Below are 22,367 nucleotides of genomic sequence, written 5' to 3'. Positions count from 1 at the left end.
TAGCAGAGGAATGTAATGCTACTAATGTTATTAGATTTCTACCTATAGCTTGCTATGTAAAGGGTGCCAGAATTCAGATTAGGATCTAGGAAACGTTCTAGGTATTTCTGATGTTCTACTAAGAAGAGACGATTTTCTTGTAGGTCTTTGATTGGGAGGGTCATGACTCAATCAATCACTTAGGGCTAGAAAAGCCTGTGCTTTATGAAGCTGTACTGTTTACAGAGAGAAATAGCACTTTAAACGTCAAGTAGCCTTTCATACAGAATCTTTTCAAGCAAACGTACCCAAAATCAAAATGAGATATTGCGCATATAAATTCTGTTGATGTTTTCTAGTCCTCCTGTCTTATACCTTTAGAAGTTCCTTCAGTATTATTTGTGTCGTCCTTTACATGAAATGATAAATTAGTCTACTAGATGAAGTACAATTACATCATATCCATTTTTTGTGTTTACTGTTATAATCCAGAATAGCATATTTAGCACCAATCTCCAATGCATCAGTCAGCTTGAATGAATGAAATATAAAAATATAATAGACCGGTTTATTATGATGGCACCAAAACACTGCATAGCTGTACTCACCAAAGAATAATGATGTATTATGCAGCCAAAGTCCCAATATACACCTATGAACCTATGAACCTATGAGACTGTACAGTGCACTCCAGACACACCTGGGAATAGTATTCATGGCCTGTTTTTATGAACAGCATGATATCTTATATTTATTATAAGGCATATATCTGCATACAGATATGTAGTTAGGAACTATGTTCTGGTGCTACACAAGATGTTTGTTAGATATTTTCAGTTTTGGCAAAGAAAAGGAACTTCATTAATCAAAATTTTGTTTTCAACAAATAGAGGCTTCAGTCAGCTATTAAGCAATTATACTTACAGCTGAAATCAATGAGATTTTTACAGGGAAGCAAGAGCAATCTACTTTTTAAATGATCTACTTTGATGAAGTGGCGGGTGAGTCAATGTTTTCTGACGCAGAGATCTGACAAACAGAAAAATCAATTTTCCATTTTATGGACAAGGAACCGAGGTGTAATGCTTGATTATGAAATGCTTGCTTTATAAGTACATGTTTACATTATAAAATAAACCTCTTGTTTATGTTCACACTCATCTGGTTTGGATTTGTCAGTTTCATGTGCTCTAAACGAAATTAAGATAAAAGAAGGCAAATAATGAAAGACAAGAGAAAACATGTAAAGCAGTTAAAGAAAGGCAAGTGAAAAAGCATATTTTTTTTATTCTGTCTTAATTTTAGCACGCACAGATAGAAATGTATGCTGAATGCACATTTTATAGTAAGTATAAAACTAAATGACCTGACACTCGTGATGCTTTTTTTTACAAAATATTCCAGGACTGACTGACAGAGTATTCCTTTAGTTAATTACTAGTGGTGTACTGCAGGGCTCAGTTTTGGGCACTCTCCTATTTGACATATTCTCAGACCTTTATGCCAGCAGACCTCTGGTTAACTAAATTTCTAGGTGACGGTAAACTGGCTGTTGATATTTGATCTACAACTGACTCTCAGTTACTCCAACACAGCTTAGACCATGTTAACAATTGGTGCAAGGAAAATGGTTATAGATAAATTGTAAAAAAATGTACCATAGTTCATTTTGGTAAACAAAGCAATTTCACACCCTGTATAGGTGATGCATGCCTCCAATCATGCACTGCTATAAGGCATCTAGGTACTGTTGTTGATAATTCCTTATCATTTGACCATCATGTCTCCACAGTAATTCAGAAATCTTTTGTCTGGCACATCTCATTTCCAAAGGCATCTCCATTACATGCAAAGAGGTCTTAATTCGCCTTTACTCATATCTTATCTGATCTATTATTGAATGGGATGCACCTTTTAGCATCTATTTATCTAAACATATCACACAACTTGAGACTTCAGAGATTCATAACTAAAAAGTCAGTGGCTCAAAAATGTTAGTTATCAGGATAGACTGGCATCCTTTTTTCTGTTCTCGGTCTCTTACAGGCTCCCCTGTGGAGATCTATGTCTAGCCTTTCATGCCATGAAAGATCTAACCCTATCTGATCTCCTGTTCCTTTGCAGAACCAATGGTACATCAAATACTCAGTTAAAGGAACTAAACTTTCATCAGCAGATTGACACATTGACATGACAGATTCATATCACAATATATCCCTCATATCTGTAACAAACTCCCACTACATATCAAACAAAGTAGCACCCATGCCACCTTCGAGTTAAACCTAGATAATTGGATGAACAGCCTTAAATTCTCCCCAATCAATCTTGTCTTAACTTCCTTGAGACTAGAGGGAAATTCTGAATAGGGGCTATTGGCTAGGCTTGAAATGGTCTTCAAGCTAATTGCCTAGTACTTACCTATGAACTTATGAGTCTATAAGTCAATTTTATAGTGGAAAAGCAAACATATTACTTTATCCATGTTTACAAAACAAACAGGTCCTTACTGTCTTTTCCTACAATGGTTATCATATACAAGACTTTATTATTTAATGAAAGCTTGACATGTTACATGAAATGTCTACCCTAGGGTTGAGAAAGGCTTACTCTGAGAGGGAAACCTTAACACAGCTGTGTTCTCACTACACTACCACTGACATTTCCTATTAGTGTGAGCCTTAGCATGGAGGGCTGTCCAGCTGGCAGATGTGTATGTTAATGTGACATTCTTTGGGAGTGGCTAATGCTAATTATCCAAGTGCCGTCCCTTGGAAATGTCATTCACTACTGATTTATGCTGCCAAGTGATTCACAGCAATGCCTGACTGCATAAACTTCCACTTTAGGAGGAAAAAGTGAATGCCAACAAAAGACATTTGTCACCCATTTAGTCATTCATAGTGCAGGTACATTCAGCAAAGAGATGGAGGTGGAGGGGTGTGTTAATGTGTTTATGTGCATGAATGTGTATGTGCATGTTTCTAGGGTCAGAATAAAAATAGACAAATGTGTATAGACTTGTGTGTGTATAGGTAAATGGGTGAGTGTGTCAATGAGTGTGATCAACTATGGGCAGGCTTAATTGTTGATGAGTGGATGTGTGTCTGTATGTGGAAATGTCTAGGAGTGTGCGTGTGTTTGTGTGTGTGTGTGTGTGTGTGTGTGTGTGTGTGTGTGTGTGTGTGTGTGTGTGTGTGTGTGTGTGTGTGTGTGTGTGTGTGTGTGTGTGTGTGTGTGTGTGTGTGTGTGTGTGTGTGTGTGTGTGTGTGTGTGTGTGTGTGTGTGTGTGTGTGTGTGTGTGCATATGTGTAAGACATTGTGAATGGGTGTATGAATGTGTGTGCACATGTACATGTGTGTGTTTGTGTGAGTGAATGTATAGCGGTGCCTTTGTTAAGGCAATACATAGGTCACCAGGGAAAACAATACTACTGCCAGGTCTGACAACAATAGTGTTAACTACACTGTGATTCAGAGACATGTTAATGAGCGGATAATAAGATCTTTCCCACTGTAGCCAGTTACTGCCTTTGAGCCACATAGAGCAGTTTTAGTGCCTCAAATAGAAGCATGCACACCTTTGGTGTTAGAAGAACAGAAGGCTGCAGGATATATTCCCACTCCAGGTGAGTGAATTAAATTTCAGCTTCCTGACACTGCAGTTCTCACCATCATGTAAATTGACCTGCATGTGTTAGGCAATTTATGAGAGCAGTGAGGATTTTTCTGAATTTTAGGGCCTGTGTTGTTTTATATTTGCAGTTGTACTTAAGATAATGTCAGCATTTTTATTTCTGAATTTAACTGTGTGATATGATATTCTCACAATCAATGAAGCTTGAGTAAAACAACAGTTAAAACATAAAAATGTGAGAGAGATGGATGGAGACTGGAGAAGGGATTGTATAGTAAATGACGGTTATACTGAAAGGAAAGAAAAAAAACTGTGGAGCAGAGGAAAGAAGGCAGAGGACAGAAGAAAAAAGAACACGCAGAAGAGGGATGGTAAGCTCAATAAAAGAAAGGAATAGAAAAAAGTAGAATAAAATGCACAACGTGTACTTGCAGAAGAGAAAGCAAGTAAAAGTAAACATGTTAAAGTAGTAAGGATGACAACAAATTGGAAAGCATGTGATAAAATAGATAAGACATGAGGAAAACAATACAATAGGAGATATGAATTATAGCATATTTAAAAAAGAAATGAGAAAATACAATGTTGGCATTACACAAATGTGACTTTTCTATGATAAAACATAAAACTGCTAGTGCAGGTATAGCTTCCAGTCCTTACAGTACAGACTGAGAATACAAATCTTTTGGGGGTCTTACCTTTTCCTGGTATTGCCGTCGTGAAGAGTCCAGTGATTGGATGAGGGCAGTGGCATGTCCAATGAACATTGCATAACATGTAGCTCCCACTATCATACTCAACATTGTCAACCAGACATCAGTCATTCCAACTGGTGCCTGAGCACCATACCCAATGCACAGCATGTGGCTCATAGCCTTGAAAATTGCATGAGAATACTGTGTTCCCCACGTTTCATTCTGAAAAATAGAAAATACAGAAAAATACAGTAAAAATGGGTGACCATTTGATAAAATTCATTATTTAGACATTTTGAGCTTGTAGATTATTTTTTTAAACATTGTATAAATCAAATCCTCATCATGGAAGCAAGAAGGGATATAAAGGCACTGGCAAAAGTGGCTTAGATAATAACAGGGCTATAGAATCCTCTAATTATTTGGGAAGTTACAATAGGAGGAGTTTCAGATGCAATATTGCTGCTGTATTTAAATTATGTAAGTCATCTCGAGATGTAGCACATTGAGCTATTGTTATTTTCAGATATAGTCTTCAGACATCACTGAATAGGTCATATATAGCAAGTCACTTTACCGGACAGTGCTACTGGGTCACCCTTTAGAAAAGGCATTTATACAGAGTGCTCTTTAAAAGCAAGTATTTGTCATTTCTAAATGTTGGCTTGTACTGGAAATGAGTTAAGGTAATGTCGGTTGAAGATGTCTAAGAAAATGATGCAGTTTTAAAAACAAAGCTTTTATAAACAGCATTCTTAATAGCACTCACAGGCAGAAATGTACAAAATTGGTTCAGGACAAGAAACTATGCTGCCTGCTACCCATAAACCTTTATTTAGTCTGACATTTTGAATGTACTGTTAGGATTACTGTCTTAATTCAGCATCTTTTTCAAGTTTTCTTATTTTACTGACTCATAGTCTTAACCAGTATTGTGGCAGGTCACTTGGCAGTTCCTGTGCAAGCCAGCATCCAGCATCAAAAAATTGTTGTTTAATTCCTTTTGTCTTAAAGTGTGGCAAGCTCAGCTGCTACTACTTATTGCAAATGAGTTACTACTCTATACTCATTTTCATCTTGCTGTGCTACATGATTAGGCACACTTTGTTCTTGGTTGGCTTTTAATTATGATGTTGGTACTAGCTGTTAGCATGCTGCAGCACAACAGATTAACCAACATTTCAAAAATGATACTTCGAAATCCATCAGTTTGAAAAGTATTAATATAACTTTTATATAGTCATTTTCAATGGGGAGATTTGAATCAAACCTTCATAATCTTAATTATTATAGCTACTAACTTGTCATAGCTCATTGGTAAGAGTAATTACCCTGTCATTTGTACTCCTAAGAGTAGAACTGTGATTTTTCCATTTCTGGCCGGTATACACCCACATATTTCTCTGTGCCACACAACACTGCACATCATTTCTATAGTACATAGGATTTTCTTACTTTCACTGCTAATGTTCATGGACCACAGCCCTTGTGTGTTGTCATACAAAGTATCTGCTTCATTGTCTTGCTTTCTCTTTTATATCTCTTATCTGCTGTTGAAGGTCACCAGAATATATTTATAAATCAGATGGGATAAGAGCCATTGTATTGTTACACATTTTCTTCACTAGAGCACTAAGAAATTACATATATTCTGCTATCAGTAGTAGCACACTCATGCTTTATCATAATTGCTGCAGTAGAATTTCCTAATCCACACTTGCCTTTGCTGAATATCAACCTTGATGCACAAAGCATTTTTAAAAGCTCTATAGAAATAATGAATGAATGAATGAATGAATGAATGAATGAATGAATGAGTCAATCAATCAATCAATCAATCAATTAATTTATCTAGTTATCTTTGTCTGGGAAATCTGGACTAGCACTAATCATTTCAGCAAGGGAGAAAAGCTCCACAGAAATATACAGCAAGGTATTGCATAAAAACAGGTATGACTTGCAAAGCATGCAAACTATAATAAGGCCATACAGATTGTCCTTATAAGGAAGAATACATAGGTTCATTTAAATACAGTTGTACATCTTCTGATTACAAAAATAAATGTTTACGTAAGACACACATAGTGTATAGAGGTAACACAATGAAAAGAACGTGAACAAATCCCATCCAATGACAAGTCTGCTAACTCAGGCCGCTCTGGCATATAAGCTCCAAATGTGCCTACATTTGCCTTGCATCTGTACATCACATAAATATGTACTGTGTAATTTCTAGACATGCTGAATATTTAACAGTATTACTGTGGGGGCATTTTATTTCAACATTTTACTTATATAAGTTTGTGGTGTTGGTCCTCAGTGGTAAAACAGACCTTCTTAAATGTAAGTTTATTTAATTGGAATGTTCAATAAAGTAGTCTGTATGTTTTGTTTATGTGGAAGTGTCAAGATATTGCAAGGCATCAGGAATCTTATTTAAATGTAATATAAATATCATAAAGAATGAAATCCTGTCATAAACTTCTGTGTAAAATAACAGCCATAAGTGAAATGGTTATGTACTGACCTTAAGAGAAGTAGAAACAAAAACTACTGCAAAACTTTTTATTTCCTGTACTACATGTTATTGTCTTGAAATAAAGTGTCCTTACCACACAGTAATTAGAAGAGACTGATGACTGGGAAAAGGATTGTTGCTTAGGTGGCAGAGCCTGAAACTTTTAATATGAGCGCTATGAGTTTGCTGGGCTTTTAGCTGCATGCCTAGCTCACTTGGTAGAGCATGACAAACTTTATGTCAGACTTGTGGGTTTAGGTCCCACACTATATGAGTCTCATTCACCTAATAGGTAGTGCAGAGAATGAACGCTATGAGCTGTTAAAGAGAGGCTTTCTGTAGTCCATGGTTTGAAGCTGTAAACCCCCCTTGCCTATTTCATGATTCTGAGTAAATCACCAAACCAGATATTGTTCTAGGTAGTTTGCCTCACAAGTCTCTTGGACTGCATGTGTAATACAATATTGATGGATTAATTTGTTTTAAATCATTTGAATACCTGTGAACTAGTTTATTCTATTTCCCATTAAATACATAACAGCCTGACACTGTATTCTTATTGCAAAAAATATTTTGAACAGAAGAGTAAGTAATAAAGTTTGCAACTGAATTTAGACATTTATTTGATAAAGAAATGAGCCGACCAACAAAGTGGTAAGTGTTAAGATACATTTGTGGGAACAAAGCTAGAGCAAAAAAAAAGGAAATAGAATCCTGAAATAGAGCTGCATCACTCCACATGATAGGTTTATTGCTGAATGCACTATCAAAAAGCACTGCAATTACCCTTTATTTTGCCATAACTCTATCAAAGTGACAGTGATTATTGTGGCATCACTGTTCTGGAGCATAACTCATGTATTTGCCTTTGCCATTGGTCTTATCTGTTGGCAGACCATGAGGACTTTTTTATTTAAATACTATCCTGCTGTAGCAATGTGCTATACTTACACAAGCATGCAAGCCAACATCATACATTCATGGAGAAATTAAAATAAGTTACACTTTTAAATATTTGAGTATAATGTTCTATCATGACCCCACTCTTTTTCATCAAGAAAATTTAATGAATCTATGGACTAATATAAAGCAGGACACCCTTAAATGGAACAAACTTAACATCTCTTTTATCTAAATCGCCATAATCAAAATGAATGTACTCCCCAGATTATTATTTCAGTTCAATGCAACGAATGTTAAAATTCATAGTAACTTTTTAAAGATATTAATATTACTCTATCAAAGTTTCTTTGGTTTCCAAAATTTATTAGGAATAGCTACATGAAACTGACATATCCGAAAAAAATGGTGGCTTAGTCCTCCCAAATATTAAGACCTATTATGATATAATAAACACTAATAAGCTTATAAAAATATCAGAATTGAATCCAAATCATAACACTTGGAAGCCTTTTTGGGTTAAAATGTGGTATCGCTTCATATATAAACAGTGTTTCAATCCCAAAACCTTACCTTACTTACATGAAGAAAATCTTAGAACTTAAGAATTACACCCATTTTTAAAACATATAATCAAAATTTTTTCATAACTTGTTGAATAGTCTTAATTTAAAAGAAGCAATGATGCTTTTCAACCAATTCATATCAAGCCTGACTTAAAGTACAATAAATTGATAATAAATTTTTCTAAATTCCCCTTACTTAAATAAAAAACACTATTTATGACTTCTTTAATTATAAACATCTCTCACCTGGAGACACAGGAGTCACTTTTAAGGGTATTTATGTATTATCACAACCAGATTGGGAACTAGGCATAACTCCTGAAGTTATCACAAAATGAGGGTTTTGTGAAGTGAAAAGGGGTATGTGGACTGTAAATCAGTACTGCTTCACCTTGTCTGTGACGGAGGAACAGGAATTTGTATCCAATTCGTCTTCCCAGGACCGTTCTTTACCGCAGCGCCCCCATACAAAAAGAAAAGAACTGGGCAGATGAGAACAAGCAGCACTTTAGATTCTTCCACAGTAAAAAGTAGTCATGATAGGGTTTACTCTTACTGATGATCCTTGTAGAAAAACCAATTAACCCCAATATACAAGTCATTGTAATGCATGATACAACACGGGGATTCTACCTTTTCTTCATCTGAAGCATCTTAGACAGGATTGCGGTGCTCTCCCCCACAAAAAAAAACACTTTTTAAACCTAACACATGAAAGCGTGGAAGGTTCAGCCCTACACAAAGTCACAGCAACATAAAACCTTTAGAAATGCAGGTGTAAACGAACACGATAATGAAAAGGGTGAGTACCCGGTGTTAGAGGCAAGATGGAACTGTATGCCTTAACCAACTGTTAGCCTCATTTACACCAGTAAAAGACACGACCCAGAAGGTGGAATTGGGCCAGTATTCCTGTCCCTGTTGCAGAACCAAGGTGATAGGAAAGTGAGCTGGACTTTAAACAACCCTTGCCAGTGCAGGATAAATGACTTTCGGCATAACATTAGGAAGTAGGACGACTTCCCAATCTGGTTGCGATAATGCATAAGTACCCTTTTAAACTACCTAAAAACTACTCTAAAATTCTGAGACAAATAAAATAACTCATTTCAAAGTTTTTAGACAGCCCAAAAATTAATGATCATAATATAAGTTTTTGTAGAGTACTATAGACTGCATTCACTTCCAGAAAGAAAACATCTAGTGTATATAAATTAATTCAACTGTTTATTCTAATTTTTGGACCAACTTAAATCCCCCAATTACACATAATCAAAAAATAAAATAAACTTGATTATCTTTAAAATTTCTACCTTTCGAAAAGCTTTTATATACTCAGCTAATGCTAACAAATAATGCTTATATGACTCCTGATATACTCAGTAAATTTTTCTCTGGATTACCTTCTAACTGCTCTATATGTATTTATCAAAGAGTCAATTTACTTAATATTTTCTGGAGTTGCAAATGCTCTTATAAGCTCTGGTGTTCCCTAAAAGTCAGGTTAGGGAAAATGAGATACAAGAAATCTACCTTATCTTGGGAGTTTAAGCTGCTGCATATACCCCTTCTGACTTATTACATCTTGACATGCATGCATTAACTACCATTCTCTCACTGATTAAATTTTATATTACCAAAAACTGGCTTGACAGATCAAAAATGACATGGGATGGATTTAATTAAACAGAAATAAAATATATATCAAAACATAAATTAGTAATACCCAATCAATATAAATTGGCTTACTACAAACAATATTAGGAAAACTTTTATAATGTTACTGTATAATTAATTTAATATATTTTTACTTAAATATACACGTTTAAAACTAGCTTTGAGACTTTAGAAAATATCACACGATCACCCTGTATCTTACTTGATTGTTTTACTACAATTAATACCCTATGTATTTTGCTGACCTGAAAATATATACAGGCATTCAGCATTTTTTGTATACAGTTAATGTAATGAAAATTTGTTTACCTATTGTTGTATATCCAGTTGAGATTCTTAATAAATATGTTGTTAGGAAAATTTTCAAATAAAGATACAGAGCCACCATTAACAGCAAATGAAGAGTTCCTGTCCACTGTCAGAGATCCAGACAGTTCACTGGAAAGTGCGTAACAGCATGTGACTGATGCTGGTGCTACTGTTTCAGGGACGGCAAGTATGTCCAAGGAGGTGCTTCCAGGTAGGCTTATCTATCTCAATTGTTAACTACTTCTTTTATAGTAAAATGGTTACACCAATACTTAAGTTCTGCTTGACATTAAATTTGTTTGGGGGGTAGTTGTAGATGTATACAGTTAACAACACATTCTGGTTGATTACACATGGGCTTAGGATGGACATGTCATCCAAGTTCTTGTGAAAAGTATTGTTAATGCACATATAAAGAGGAAAACATTTTAACCCCCTGTATTACTGTTAATTGTGATGATGGTGTTCTCACCTTTTTGCTTAACTTCTTCCAGGACCATCATCCATAGGAAGCATACTATCATCTGCACATGGTAAGCCAAACACTTTTATGTCAGTACTGATGAGCAGTTCAAAGAAATATTTATGTTATCCATATGTGTGATGTGGGTGTCGGGACTGCTCTGTGTATTTCTGTACTGTCTGCAGTAGTGGCACCACAGTTAGTTTGTTAGCATATATTGGACTACAGTAGTGTAGGTAATAATTTCTTTCCTGTGTTTGTTGCTTATTATCACAGGTGATCCTGACAGTGGAAGTGTAGGTCTATTACCCCCTGATCTCAGAGTATCGACAGACTCTGATGATGGTGGTGGGCAAACAGAGGTATAGTCAGGGCATGCAGAGGTTGAGTCTGACACTCAGGTTGACACTCACCCATCCCCTGTAATTTCATCGGACACAGCCAGTCGGCCTCTGCCAACCCATTCCAGTGAGCTCAGATAATGGACAGGTGGAGGGTGAGACACTCAATCAGAGAACTGTGATTACTGCAACTTCAGTGCATGTTGACTCTGGGTATAGCCAAAGTGTGGGAGAGGTACCATGCAGTAGGGTTGTTAGGGGTGCTCAGAGGAGGCCTGCTGTCCATCCTCCACATGATACAGGTGTGTCTTCCCACGCCTCTCGACGTAAGTTTAGGGCTGTCCTGGAGGTGCAGGCATGTTCCAATAGGTCCACCAGAGAAATGCTTAGGGTTGTAGATGTGGTACAGGCTGACATGCGTGACTGAGTCCACTGTGTTGCCGATTCAATGGATTGGATGAATGACATGTTGGAATGGGCAGTGTCTGTGATGGAATGTCTGCTGGAAGGGGGACGGCATCCACATAGGCATAGGTCAGCCACATCATCTGATGTTAGCTGACATGGCCATGGCTGATCACACACCTATAGTGGCATTACTTCCACTGCTCCATCAGTGGTTGAGGTGTCCACACCCAGATGTGGCAGGCCCATGCAGTCAGGGTTCTGAGCATCCTGATGAGGGTAGCTAGTGCAGCAGACAACAGTTACATTCAGGTAGCAGCAGTGCATCTGACCATGGGCAGAGCCAGTTCTCGTGGTAGGGTACGACAACAATGAACTGCCACCTCTATCATGCATGGCTCACTCCTGTCCGACATACTAAGACATAGAGCTAACACAGAGCTTGGCTGTATTCCTGCAGACACTCACATACCAATTTCACCTGGAGGGCCCATACAGATACAAACCACGGCACCTATATAGTTTAGCCATGATGTTTAAAGCTCATTTTGTCTCACTGGCCATTTGTTACTTTATCCAAATATCAGCCTGCTTCTCATTCTTACTCACACACACACTCACTAACCTTTTGTGTCAGCCTAGGCTTCCTGCCCCCCCCCCCCCCAACACAACACCCTGTGCAAGTGATGATAACTGTGCCATGCCCTTGTTTGCTCTCTTTTGGATCTGATGCTCAGGGTGAATAGCCGACTTAGTGCTTAGTATATAGTTATTCTTATGACATTTGACAGAATCAAAAATATTTTTTGCCTCAGTATTTTTAATAATCATCTGAGGGTTGCGAACTCTTGTCTCATTATTTTCTAATTTCTCTTTTTAATGGTTTTCCAGTACAAAAGTATGAGGCCAAACTGTGTCCATCAGTACTTTTGAGATGTATGAATGTGTGAGTCTTTGATGCCTGAGGCCTACTACTTGATACAGGGCACATGCATTCACATAAGTCTCTGCTGTCATGTGTTAAAAGTCCTTTCTGTACAAATCACCCACTTTTTACTTGTTTACATTACCAAGTAACAACATGCAAGGATATGTCGTTCATTCAAATTATTACACAATACATTCCAGGTTCAACACAGCAGTTGCAATAGTTTTAATTCAGGGCTGACTCTTTCTGACGCTAGCAGTACACAGCCATTATATGGGTAGGTAAAGGTTGTGAGTGTTGCCTGGTATCAATGTTACTATATGTATGTGCATAGGATGAACGTCTTAGCTCCTTAGGAAGTGAGTAACTATGCTATGCATTGCCTCTTAGCCAATGTGAGGGCATACTGAGCACACCTACCCCCATCTACACCCACAGCAGATGCTGGTTCTCCCTCTGACTCCTCACCTGCGTGTGGCTGTGGCGACCTTGCTATATTGGTAGTGGGAAGTGTGGCTCTTCATTTGTTGATCCTGCTGAATCTGTTTTCTCAGGATACTGTTGTGAAGCATGGCACAGATAGTGGATATTTCAGTACATGTACATGAATTGTACTACAGGGCTCCCCAGATGTATCTAGACACCAGAACTGCAACTTTAGCAGCCCAAACACTTGCTCTATGATATTTCTGGTTTGAGCATGTGCCTCATTATGGCCTTGTTCAGCAAGTGTGTGTGCATTTCTGATGGGTGCCATCTGCCAAGGTTCCAGTGAATAACCTGCAGTCCCCAGTGGAATATTACCCCTAGAGAACATTTGATACAGTTGGGAGGTGTGCCAGATATGTGAGTCTTGGTAACTGCCTGTGTTGCCAGCACACACATTCAAGATGATTCCCTTAGCATTACACATGACTTGGCAGTTAATAGAGTGGAAGCCCTTTCTATTTATGCAGAGCCTTTCCTATTTCCTGAGTGGTGCCTTAATTTCTAGATGTGTACAATCTATGGCACGCAGTACTTCAGGGTAGTGTGCTACAGGATAGAACTCCTGTATATTTGTGGTCCTGTCCTCAGGAGTATTGGAAAATATATGTGGTCACTGGCTTGTTGGAGAATAGCATTCAGGAATTGCTGGAGGATCCTGGATGCTGATGCCTGTGACATCTCCAACATGTCCCCTGTTGGTCTCTGAATGGTTCCCGTAGCTAAAATTATAAGTGCTACACATACCTTTGTCTCCATTGGTATGGTTTCTCCTTGCTTTGCCCTGGCTCTGAGTTGAGGACAACAGAGGGTGCAGAGTTCCTGTAGTGTATCTCTATGCACCCCATGGTGCTATACAGTTTCCACCTCATGCAGATTGTGATAAGTTAAATGGAGTCTGGAAACTCTTCTCCTTTTTGGCCATGGTTTATTAGCAGCAGAAGCATAGACTTCAGCCTGTTGCACACACACACATGAATTAAAGCAACAGCAGCCCCTAGCAGTCTTTCTCTGCTGAATCCTTTGCATGGCTGTATCCCAGTACGTTTTGGAATTCACAGGGAAAACCAGCACTGAGTATACATGATTGCTTTATAGCTTGTTGAATAGCTTCTCCTTCTTGGATTGTTTGATTAGCATACATTTCAGTTGCTTATGTTGTAATTAACATGCCACAGTGTTTACAGTGGTGGTGTGCAGAACCACTTACTGAATACAAAACAGTGTGCTACTGTGTGCGCATCAAGGCACAATGTGCACATGGTGTAACTGGACCATGTAGGGTTTATTGAATCTGCATGTTTGCATTCCATACTATATACAAGAGAAAGTATCCAAAACAATATTAACATACAAGGAAAATCTAAACAAATGAATTACTATATACATTGTTGTATTGTTAAACATTAGCTTAAAGTGTTAAATTCTGTAGCTCTCTGCTTTTGCCTGTATCATGAAAGCATTAGAATTTGGCTTCCTCTAATAGGGTTACCTTTAAAGATTTTTGATAGCCATGTTGTGTTATGGACCTAATATCATTTGGTAGGTGATTCCAAAAAGCAGGTCCTGTTGTGGACAAGGTTTTCTCTGCTATGGTTGGTTTGATCTGGGCCTGGAAAGAGTAAGTCATCTTAGCTGTATAATTGTTTTAAAAATGTAATTAGTTTTGCTCTGTCAAAGGTAGTTTTCTTTTGAGGGGAAGACAGCATCCTGTTCTAAGAATTTTGAATGTAACTGCTGCTAGTAGGAGAGTATCCCTATTTTGCATTATAAGCGAGTGCATTGCCTCATATATTTCACAGCAGTGTGTCCTGTTCTCATCTTGTTGAATAGCTCCTGTCTTTTGGATTGTTTTTTGTATAGTTTTACTTCCACAAGGAAATTAGGATTCTCTTTTCAAGTAGTGTTTTGAGTGTTTTTTCCTTCCAAGACAGTAAGAATGGATTGGCTACAAATGACTTGTATTTAATGCATTATCCAAAGGACACCCTCAAAACTCTGGTCTTGAGGAAGTATGCTATCAGCCACAGCACACTACACTGGAATTTATGTATCAGCTTCGTTCTTGGAGTTTTTGAAATCATTTTGTTTATTGCTGTCAGTACTCTTGACAAAGTAATATTTCACTCACTGGTCTTACAGACAAAAGCACAGGAATCTGCATTATGTTTTTTTGTAGTAATCAAGAAATAACTAAATATGCAAACACTTGGCCAATGACTTTAGTTATCATAAATGAACACATATATTTACACGTCATTGACATGGTAACAAACAGAAATTAGAAGTAACAAGTAATACAGTGACAAAGAGCTCAAGCAAAACAGAAGGATTAAAGCACCAGATGTTAGCAGTTTGTGCAGGTGGTACATGTCAGAAGCAGTGGTGTGTATATGCATATTTTAATAATTAATTTACTGTATGCATTGAGAGAGGGCCTAGCGAGGTAATGCCTACTTATAAGAGTCCAAGGGGTAAATCAGTAATCACAGACAGGTAAATAGCAATACATAGTGTGTAACAGTGACTAAATAAAACAGTGCAGTAATGACAATCAACAGTGGCACAGTGGTTAGTGTTTCTGCCCCTCAGCATTGGACTGTTTAATTCCCAGCTGTGCAGGGTCTGCATTTTCTACATACGGCTGTGTGTGATTTGTTGGCTGCTTTGATCTCCTCCAACATCCTAAAGACATGGTGTAGGAGAACTGTCAGTCCTCAATTTTGTCCTTTTGACATATGTATGCGTATGATAGTAGTGGTGGGGGTGTCATATGTGAGTAAGTGTGTGTGTGTGTGTGTGTGTGTGTGTGTGTGTGTGTGTGTGTGTGTGTGTGTGTGTGTGTGTATGCAGATTATTTTTTTTTGCTTGTGCCCAATAAATTCTAGAATGGCTGTAACTCTGTCATGACTATGAACTCACTAAACAGGAAGTCAGAAAATAAATCTAAGAAAAATACAAAATGTACAGAATGTCTTCAGAGGGTGCGCAAATACAATTATGTTGCACACAAAGAAGTTGGTGGATTGCCTTCCATGTTTTTGTCTATTTCTCCACTGTAATGCAACAGTGGAGTTGGTAAATATAATATGGAGGGGAGGGAGACCCCACCATTGGGGCAGAGGGCTTGCCCGCCCCCACCCCGCAAAAACAATTTTATTTCTGTTTTTTTTTTTTACTCACTATTTTCATCTTTCAATTTTCGAGTTGAAAAGATGTGGTTCAATCGCACAAAGGTAAAAATTATATATATATATATATATATATATATATATATATATATATATAACAGTAGAAAACTGCTCTTTGTAGATCTGCTGGGATTTATATAGTTTCCTCACACTAGAAAGTAGGATAATAAGGAAGTTACAATGAAAGTTCGAAAGTTCACAGGACTTCAAAATAGCCAATGTAGGAAAGCTCTAAGACATGGAGGATGGAATGTAAATAGACAATAAAAATGAAAGAGCAGTAAACGATGGGATAGTTGGAGGGCATAGGAGGAAGTATGAGTGTGAGTGTAAGGTTAAGAAGATTTATGGACTATTATTTGTCCATAACATTTTTAACTTTTTAGTAATTCTAAATCTGTCTTCAAAACACACTTTTCTGAGCAAGCCAAATGCTAGGAGACAGCATTCCCAGAGTGATTGTCTCAGAGATGAGTTGCAACAGAACAATATTCCCATTATTTCCTGTGTGTTATACTATGCATTTATTTTGTTGTGGAGTTTTATAACTTTTGGTTTTAGCAAATATACAGACATTTTTGTTCTAGATAGGTCCAGCCACTTCTCTTGAGTTAAAGTGATTTTACCCAATATATGGCATCTAGGGGCAACAGGATGGCATGGATTTATGCCTATGCTTTTAGCATTTTACAGATTTCCCATCTATAAGGGACATAGGCATTACCCCTGGTGTTAATTTGCAATTCCCCATCCATTAATCCAAACTGCATTTGAAGAGGGACAGAGAAGGGATCTGCTTAATGTGAATAGGAAACCTGTTCCAAAAAAGCAGCAATCTCTTTGACAAATATCTGTCTCTCCACATGTTTTGTTTGAGTTGCTGACTAAGCTTAGATCCCTAGATTGGGCAAACCTTGTGCTGTTTGACTTATAGATGTATAGCAGCTCCATCAGAGTTGGATTTGTGAGTGCCTTATAGGTCAGGCATAGGTCACCCCTTAACAGTCAGTAGGAGACAAGCGTAAAGGGACAGGGTTTTTAGTCTATCCCACAGGACATGTTGTTTACACCCTGTATTTTCTTTCTGAGGAACCTCTGAGGTCATTGTAGTTGAGTATTGGTCTAATGAGGGCTGAGTACAGTGGAACTATAATTTCCTCGGATCTGGATGCCATACCTTTACTTATACATTCTGCCACATAGAAGGACTCCCTCACCACTCCGAAAACAGACTACTGTCTATCTATGTACCTAGATCTACTCTTAGGGATGTGCTATTGATGTTGTAATTTTCAGAGGGTATTTGACTTCCCAAAGAGTACGATAACCCTTTTTTTTGCATTTACTTTTAGGCCATGGTTTTGGCACCAATCATTTGTCTGATGTAAACCTTTATGAAGGATATCTACATTAATTGGGGAATTTAGTGATTGACCCCATCTTGCAGTTGCTGGCAGATTTTCTCATCCATAGACCTTCCACATTAGCCTTGACTTCAGAGAAGTATATTCCGAACAGGAGTGGTAGCAACACCAACGCCTGTGCCACACTGCCAGTAACTGGCTCTTGATCAGTCTGGATTCACCCTCGTGAAACACAGGTGTCCTGTCTGTGAGCCAATTGGCTATCCATTTGGTTATGTAGAGATTTATGCCCAATTTTGTGAGTTTATTTATAATACCCGAGTGTTGAATTGTGTCAAATGCCTTGGCTAAGTTGAGTAGGCAGTATGGCCTTAGTGACTTTCTCAAAGAAATCTACCAGGTTCAGTAGGCATAAACTGTCCCTGGCAAAGCCAAATTGGGTTGAATCCAGTATTTGGAGGTTTCCTATGTCATTATTTATCAGGTCCAAAATATTTTTTTCCATGGCCTTACATATAAGACTAGTCAAACTTATGGGTCTGTAATTTCCTGAGTCAGTAGATCATTCCCCTTTATGCAGAGGTATAACTGTTGCTGCCCTCCACTCTGTTGGGACAAAGCCAGTCCAGAGGCTGGGGTTAGATAAAGATCCTAATGGGCCTGATAAGCCCTGATTTTAGCTGTTTAAGAGGCAACCTGGTGTATCATAAGGCCCCATTGAAGCCATGTTTTTACCTTTAGAGAGTGTAGTGGCAACCTGTTCTTTAGTGATAATTGGTTGTGGTGTGGTGGAGGGTATTTCTTGGAGAACTGCCGGTGATGTGGAAGTGAAATTTGAGCTGAATTTGTCAGCCAGCAGATTTGCTATATCTTCTGGCTGAATGTAGATGATATCATCTACAACTAATTCTGCACATTGTTTTAGTGTTGCCCTTAAGATTGCGGACATAACTGATAAAAACTTTATGGTTATTCTTAGCTTTGGAGGCTATTTTTACCCCAAAGCCTGCTATTAAAGACTTGACTAGTTCCCTGATCTGCTTGTTTAGACTAATGAGGGACTTTTTGCTGTGTTGTGCATATTCCCTCTTACTTCTTGATAGCATTTTTTTTCTTTTGTTCTAAAACCTGTTAATACCAGGGGTCTACCAAGGTGGCTTGTTATTGTTGTTTGACTGGGTTTATTATGGTTGGGTACTGCTGTTGCTATGCAGTTGTTTATATGGTCATGCAGGGCGTTTCTGTATGACTCTGCATAGGTTTGTGTGTTTTATGGATTTGTGGAAGCTTTGAAATTAGCTATGCCATCCCTTAATAGGGGATAATTTACCTTAGAGAAGTTAAAGTTTTTGGGTTTAGGTGCGGGGGACTAGTTTTACCATTATTTCAAGGGAGAACACTTTGTGGTATGATCTTACCAATGAGGACATCATACTGGGGGGGGGGGGGCATTCTCCTATATTTGTGAGTACCAGATTTAGTATATTTGTTCCCCCTAGTGGGACTGTAGACTGGCTGCTCTGGGGCATCTGAATGTACAAAGTCAAGAAATCTTTGGGACTCCACATTAGTGGTTGAGTATGCCTCCCAATTAGTGAAGAGGTAGTTAAAATCACCCATGAGTATGATATTGGGCTGGATGCTTAGTGATTCTTGTAACTTCAGGTATGATGTATGGATTTCCTGGTTCATGGTGGGGGACCTGTAGCTAGCAGGAATATGCATATCTCTCAACCTTGTAGCACAAGCAATCTGTACAAAGCCAAAATTAATTGGGGAACAAAGGCCCAAAACTAGGGACACATTTTCAATATTGCTTGTATAATCTTAGAAAGCTGCTAGAAAAAAAAGTTTTGTGTTACCATGCATTTTCTGAAGGATATGAAGAATAAAACTTAAGTGGCTGTCATTATTTAATAAAGCCAGTCCTCAATGATTTGCCAGAAAACCAGGTTTTATGAGGAACAGATCTAAAATCTGAGGCAAAAATCTGGACATTCTGAGAAAATCTAGACAGTTGAGGGCTATGGGAATATAGTAATGGATTTTCCCCATGATTAATTGGACATGGAGTAGCTGTAGCATGTCATATTGTTTGACCAGTATGTTTATCCTTTATGTCAGTAGATACAACTCTGTCTTTTGGTCTTTCATGTTTGGTGGGTGGTCAAAACATATGAAAGGCATTATAGCCATACAATGCCAGAGTGCTTTTCGTGACTTTGAATCATGTTTCATTAACTGCACAGACTTCATCATTCTCCAGGGTGAGAACAGCTTCCATGGAGTGCAATTTTTTGTTGAGACTCCTACCATTGAGCAGTAACACCTTTAGCCTGCCCTGAGTAGCTTTTGTTATGTTGTAAGATTTATCTGTTTGGCAATGCTTAAAAAAGTTACTCTAGGGGTGGATAATGCTTTGGCCAATATCCAAAAACCTAGAGGTGATAGATGAGGACCATTCTTGATAAAGCAGAGTGGCCTGTCAACCATGTTCTTCCTGACTGACAAGTATTGGACACCAGTAGTTAAGCCAATTGTTAAAGCTGATTAGTTTCTACTGATGTTATGGCATCATCCTTGGAAATGGTAGCATGCTACTTAGTGCTAGGCTCATACCTGCCTGTGTCACATATTCTGAGAGCTCAATTATGCTGGGCCAAAGTCTTGTAGTTTATTTCACACTTGTGGCAGAATTGCATACTCCTACTACCAGATTTGTACTGCAACCATTTATTACTGCATTTTTTTCATAAACAGTACTACTGGTAATTTTCTGTATAGTTTGGTTATTTTTCACTTACCTCTAAGTACCAGCATGACACAGTCATAGTCCATATGGTGTGTGAATGGCCTGAGATGTACCTCCTTGGACTATATAAAGAGCAATATGATTGCGATCCAGGAAAGTGACAAGAGACAGTATGTAGTAAAGAAGGTTTACTCAAGAACAATATTGGATTGTTGGGTTGGCACTCAGTATCATGGTTCTATGAAAACAATGGGTGGGAAGAGTACATAAGTAGCGTATGTAACAGTCAAGGAGAGGAGGGGAGCCTTTGGAAATCAGATAATCATAAGGGGTGGAGGGCAGATACATAGCCTTATAAAACAACAATAGTAGAGGTTGGGAAGGTTAGGAAAGTTTCAGTTAACAAGCAGGCTAGCTACAGAGGATAGCAATCAAAAAAAGAAACTTTAGCTTAATGTGTTAGTGGGAGATGGGGCAGATACAGAATGCAAGCAGGAAAATGATAAGCAGAACATAAAAGTACTGAAGCACAAACTGGAGCAGAGACAATTCTCTCACTATTGAACTTCTGTGCTAGGCCCACTCTTCTTTGGCATCTACTTCTCAGACATCAAATCCAATTGTCAAAGACCTCCGGCTAACCAAGTTTGCAGATGATTGCAGACTGGGACCAGTGACTGAATCCACCCACTATGAGAACAGCCTTCAGGAAGGTCTAATACAAACGCTTGATGCCAAAGTCATTGCTTTAAACTCAATGCTAAGAAATGCATTATAGTACCTTTTGGTAAGTCTGCCACCCTGGGTAACTATATCATCAATAAAACACCCATAAATGTTGATTCATTAGTCAGGGATCTAGGAACCTATGTAGACAGCAACCTAGTCTTTGACCAACTTGTGTCTGAGGTAGTAAGAACATCCTTCTATGTTGCTCAACTTATAAGAAAGGGCATGGCATCTAGGACCAGAGAGATCATCATACCACTACACTTGGTCCTCATCAGGCCCATCATAGAATGTAATGCCCACTTCAGTATGTACCTAGCCAGACACATGCAGCAACTAGAATGTCCATAAAGGATCCTTACAAAAAGAATACAGGGAGCAAACACAATGTCCTGGGCTGATCGCCTCAAGGCCCTGTCTCTTTACTTGGTATCATACAGACTTGTGAGAGGTGATCTTTGCCTTGCATACAAGGCATCCCTAGACCCTGTTTTGATGAATCTTTTGAATCTTTTGCACATCTGGAAAACAGAAAGCATCAGAACTACTAGATTAAAATACCTAAAGTTTGCCTGCAATGTAAATAGGACATGTTGGAGAAACAGATATGTTTCTCAGAGAATTCCCATTCTCTGGAACTGGCTTCCCATCCTTGTGGAGCAGATTGTCTCCTTATCCCTATTTAAGCTCAACTTGGACCTATGAATAGGTCATCGGAAATTCACCTCTGATCTGGCTCCTGTGTCACTCATGGACAGAGGCAGACAGTATATCACCCCAATAAATCAGATATAAATCAAATTTGTGGGTCACATTTGGGTTGCATGGCTCGGATTTTAAGGGGCCTATTGGTCGTTAGTCTAGTATACACCAATGAGCCTATGATGACAAAGACAGAGGTAATTAGTGCAACACTTCAGGTCTATTATTTGGTTAGAACCTTTCATCTCTTTGGTAATATTAAATCTGTGTTCACAATACACTTTACTGAGAAAGCCAAATGCTATGAGAAAAGTCAACTTTCCTCAAAGTAATTGTGTCAGAGATGTGGTGCAACAAAACAATATTACAATAATTTCTGCTGTGATATACTTTTTGTTGTCCTATATTTCACTGTAGATCTCCTTGCTGACCATTTGTTCCCCCCTAATTAACCATGGCTTATAAAAGGAGTTGTTCAAACAATACAGAAACAACCTGCTACTAACCTCCTACACAAAGGTAGGGAATATACTGAACTTAGCAACTTCAACTTTAAAGTTCTCAATGGCTTTGTATTTAAAATTATTTGAAATAGCTTTTCATAAGTCTTAAACCTCCTTCTAAGCAATCACCTCATATATTCTTATCAAAGATTAGACAGAGACAGAGTGGACATGGATTTATTTTCAGTTCTAAATGACAAACTACTTTTCAATTATCTATCT

General features: G+C 38.1%; 1 protein-coding gene across 1 annotated transcript in view; it reads right to left on the bottom strand.

The window, feature by feature from the left end:
* The window catches only part of HCN3 (hyperpolarization activated cyclic nucleotide gated potassium channel 3), a 1,184,329-nt gene that overhangs the window by 176,521 nt on the left and 985,441 nt on the right, over positions 1–22,367 (bottom strand). The window contains exon 4 of the mRNA XM_044080212.1: positions 4,315–4,533. Coding sequence (XP_043936147.1) covers positions 4,315–4,533 — 219 coding nt within the window. The remainder of the gene's footprint in view (positions 1–4,314; positions 4,534–22,367) is intronic.

Source organism: Protopterus annectens, chromosome 8.part0 (genome assembly GCF_019279795.1).
Source record: "Protopterus annectens isolate FY-2018-M chromosome 8.part0, PAN1.0, whole genome shotgun sequence".
NCBI lineage: Eukaryota > Metazoa > Chordata > Ceratodontiformes > Protopteridae > Protopterus > Protopterus annectens.
This window is presented reverse-complemented; position numbering and strand designations above follow the sequence as displayed.